This window comes from Nicotiana tomentosiformis, unplaced genomic scaffold (genome assembly GCF_000390325.3).
Source record: "Nicotiana tomentosiformis unplaced genomic scaffold, ASM39032v3 Un00001, whole genome shotgun sequence".
In the NCBI taxonomy this organism is placed as follows: Eukaryota; Viridiplantae; Streptophyta; class Magnoliopsida; order Solanales; family Solanaceae; genus Nicotiana; species Nicotiana tomentosiformis.
The window spans coordinates 1,609,836-1,613,291 of NW_027174560.1; the positions used below are offsets into that span (position 1 = coordinate 1,609,836).

The window sequence follows — 3,456 nt, forward strand, 5'->3', positions numbered from 1 at the left end:
TATAAAAGAATTATTAGATAACAATTACATACAAGAAAGTAATAGTAAACATACAAGTCCAGCATTTATAGTAAATAAACATAGTGAACAAAAAAGAGGAAAAAGTAGAATGATTATAGATTACCGAAATTTAAATGCAAAAACTAAAATATATAATTACCCAATACCAAACAAAATATAAAAAATAAGACAAATCCAAGGATATAATTACTTTAGTAAATTTGACTGTAAATCAGGATTTTACCATCTAAAACTAGAAGATGAATCTAAAAAACTAACAGCATTTACAGTACCACAAGGATTTTATGAATGGAATGTTTTACCATTTGGATATAAAAATGCACCAGGAAGATACCAACATTTTATGGATAATTATTTTAACCAACTAGAAAATTGCATAGTATATATAGATGATATATTACTATATTCAAGAACACAAGATGAACATATAAAATTATTAGAAAAATTCATACATATTATAGAAAACTCTGGTATAAGCTTGAGCAAAACCAAAGCAGAAATTATGAAGAATCAGATAGAATATTTAGGAATACAAATAGATAAAAATGGAATAAAAATGCAGACACATATAGTACAAAAAATAATCAATCTTGATGAAAACATAGATACAAAAAAGAAATTACAATCATTTTTAGGATTAGTAAACCAAGTAAGAGAATATATACCTAAATTAGCAGAAAACCTAAAACCTTTACAGAAAAAACTAAAAAAGGATGTAGAATATGGGTTCGATGAAAAAGATAAGGAACAAATAAGGAAGATTAAAATATTGTGTAAGAAACTACCAAAATTATACTTCCCAGATGAAAACAAGAAATTTACTTACATTGTAGAAACAGATTCGAGTAATCATAGTTATGGAGGAGTTCATAAATATAAATATGATAAAGAAAAAATAGAACATCATTGCAGGTATTATTCAGGATCTTATACAGAACCACAAGAAAAATGGGAAATAAATAGAAAAGAATTATTTGCATTATATAAATGTTTATTAGCATTTGAAACATATATAGTTTACAACAGATTTATTGTAAGAACAGATAATACCCAAGTAAAATGGTGGATAACCAGAAAAGTACAAGATTCAGTTACAACAAAAGAAATACGCAGACTGGTATTAAATATATTAAACTTTACATTTACAATTGAAATAATCACTACTAACAAGAATGTTGTTGCAGATTACTTGTCAAGACAAAGCTACCCAAACTGATCCAGATAATACAATGGAAAATCTACTCTTAGCCATGACTACACTTTGTAAGAAAGTGGAAAGTATGGATGAAGAGATACAGATAATAAGAAAAACAGCTAGTAGTCAGCAGCATGACTCAAAAAATGCGGAGATAAGACGATCGGAAGTCTCTAAAATTCCAGAGCTAGAAGGTGACGTTGAGAAACACCTAAAAACTCATAACAGTTTGTTAAATACAGTTGCAGGAAGCAGCACAGCTAGCAGTTCATCTGCAAAGAAGAAGGAAGAAATTAAACCTAGATACACAAACATAAATATGAACAATTTATTTTCAAAACCATTCGTACAGAAAAATATCCAAAATACCCAGAACGAAATATTCCTACCACCACAAACAAATACCTACAAAGAAAGTTTGAACCAAACCAAAAAGACATACAACCATATAACCCATACATATATAGACAACATACACAAAATACAAAACTTTTTAAACAAAAACCCAAGATCCCAAACTACCCAGAATCCAAATGAAGATTATATTACCCATTACCTAACAGGATACAATAAATTAATAGCACTACCAAATACAAATACAAAACTAATAGCCACTTGCTATAATTATGGACTACCAGATACAATATATATACAGACAGGACAAGAGATAGCTACCATACTGGAGTTATACATAGCATTTATGCAATACAAAAGGATAACTAAAGGGATATTGTTCTATATAAGATTTTATTCAGCTACAGCAGAGATATTATATGAAGAGATAAAGCCTATCATACAAGTTATCAAGATCGGACTTACAAGAGAAATGCTCGTACCAGAAAAAATAGAAGAACAAGAAGAGATAGAAAAAATAAATATTCCAGACTTTTATGCAAATAAAAGGATAATTGGAATATCCACTATACTACATGAGCTAGCAAACAACTACCTAAATCAGAATGCTATTTGGAGTTATTATTCAAGAGAGCAAACAATGATATATTCAAATTGCAGAGAAATAAGAGAAGCAGATATGAAAGAATTAAGACAATGGGTCTTAAGTCTTTTGAAGCCAGAACAACCTACAACTACAAGAGCTATAAGGACGAATTTCATCTCTCCAGAACTATTAACAAGATACTGCAAGATAATCAGTCACAAATACCCAGACCACATATGCTCAAAATGAAAAGGAGAAGATAACATTGTTCCAGACGTACAACTGGAATAATCGAGAAGAAGAGGACAAACTAGACGACAAAAACAATGGCAGACAAGATAAAGTAAAAGATTTATTAGATTCTTTTCTTTTCTTTATGTTATTTTGTTTTTTGTAAAAGTCGTAAAGTAAATAGTTCTTTACTTTATAAAAGTAAGAGTCAGTCTCATGAACAGTAAAGGTCGTTCATGAATAGTAAAAGTCACTTTTGTAATCTTTAAATAGTCCTTTGTTTATGAATAAAAAAACAGGCTGCATATTAGCATCCAAGGGCTTCTCTCTTCCCTCTCTCTTCTCTCTAAAATACAAAAATATAGAAAATACAGGAAAGCTAAAGGAAAGCTATGGATCAACAAGCTATAGATCAACAAGAAAATATGAAAACTATAAATCAACAAGAAGACATCAAGAACCTACAAAAACAGGTATGTCATATTATAATCATGAGTAGCTAAATTATTATATTCTTGATAATCTCTTATATGTAAATTATAATTATCCATCATATAATAGTACTGTTATAAAAATCATCTTGAGAAAGTTTGCCATGAAAATATGCTAAGAGTAGGTAAGCCCAGACTATGCATCCTAAGGTTGAAACCGGTAGGCAGAAGGCCATTTAGGGGAGTAAGCAAAGTTGAAGCGCTGTTAGGGTAACTGATTGAAGCAGAAAATCATGGTAGTGACCAGAAAAGATGATTAAAATAACTTATTATAATATGATGAATAAGGATAATAGACATAGAGATTAAAAGGAATATGTTTAGCAAATCATATGATAAAATGAGCACATACTTAATAGATGATGATCTTAGTTATAAGATACTTATACTATATATACTAAAAAATATTAATAATGATGTAAGAAGAATAATCTATGAAAAACTAATTAATTTTGAAATAACAGAAATAATGAATCAAAATTGGACAGAATTAATTATACCAGAAACAGACTTATATGAATTAGATCTATATTTTGATAACACATAATGGATAATATATACCTACAATATTGGCAACA

At 28.8% G+C, this 3,456-nt stretch overlaps 1 protein-coding gene across 1 annotated transcript; it reads left to right on the plus strand.

Moving 5' to 3' along the window:
• Window positions 1-1,042: 1,042 nt before the first annotated feature.
• On the plus strand, window positions 1,043-2,405 carry LOC138903777 (uncharacterized). Its single transcript, XM_070192345.1, has one exon. It carries the CDS (start codon window positions 1,194-1,196, stop codon window positions 2,403-2,405), a length of 1,212 nt encoding a protein of 403 aa, XP_070048446.1. The 5' UTR covers window positions 1,043-1,193.
• The last annotated feature ends 1,051 nt before the right edge of the window (window positions 2,406-3,456 follow it).

Bases quoted from the DNA above. Each gene is read 5' to 3' on its own strand.
- LOC138903777 (XM_070192345.1), top strand. From the start codon at position 1,194: ATGTTGTTGCAGATTACTTGTCAAGACAAAGCTACCCAAACTGATCCA.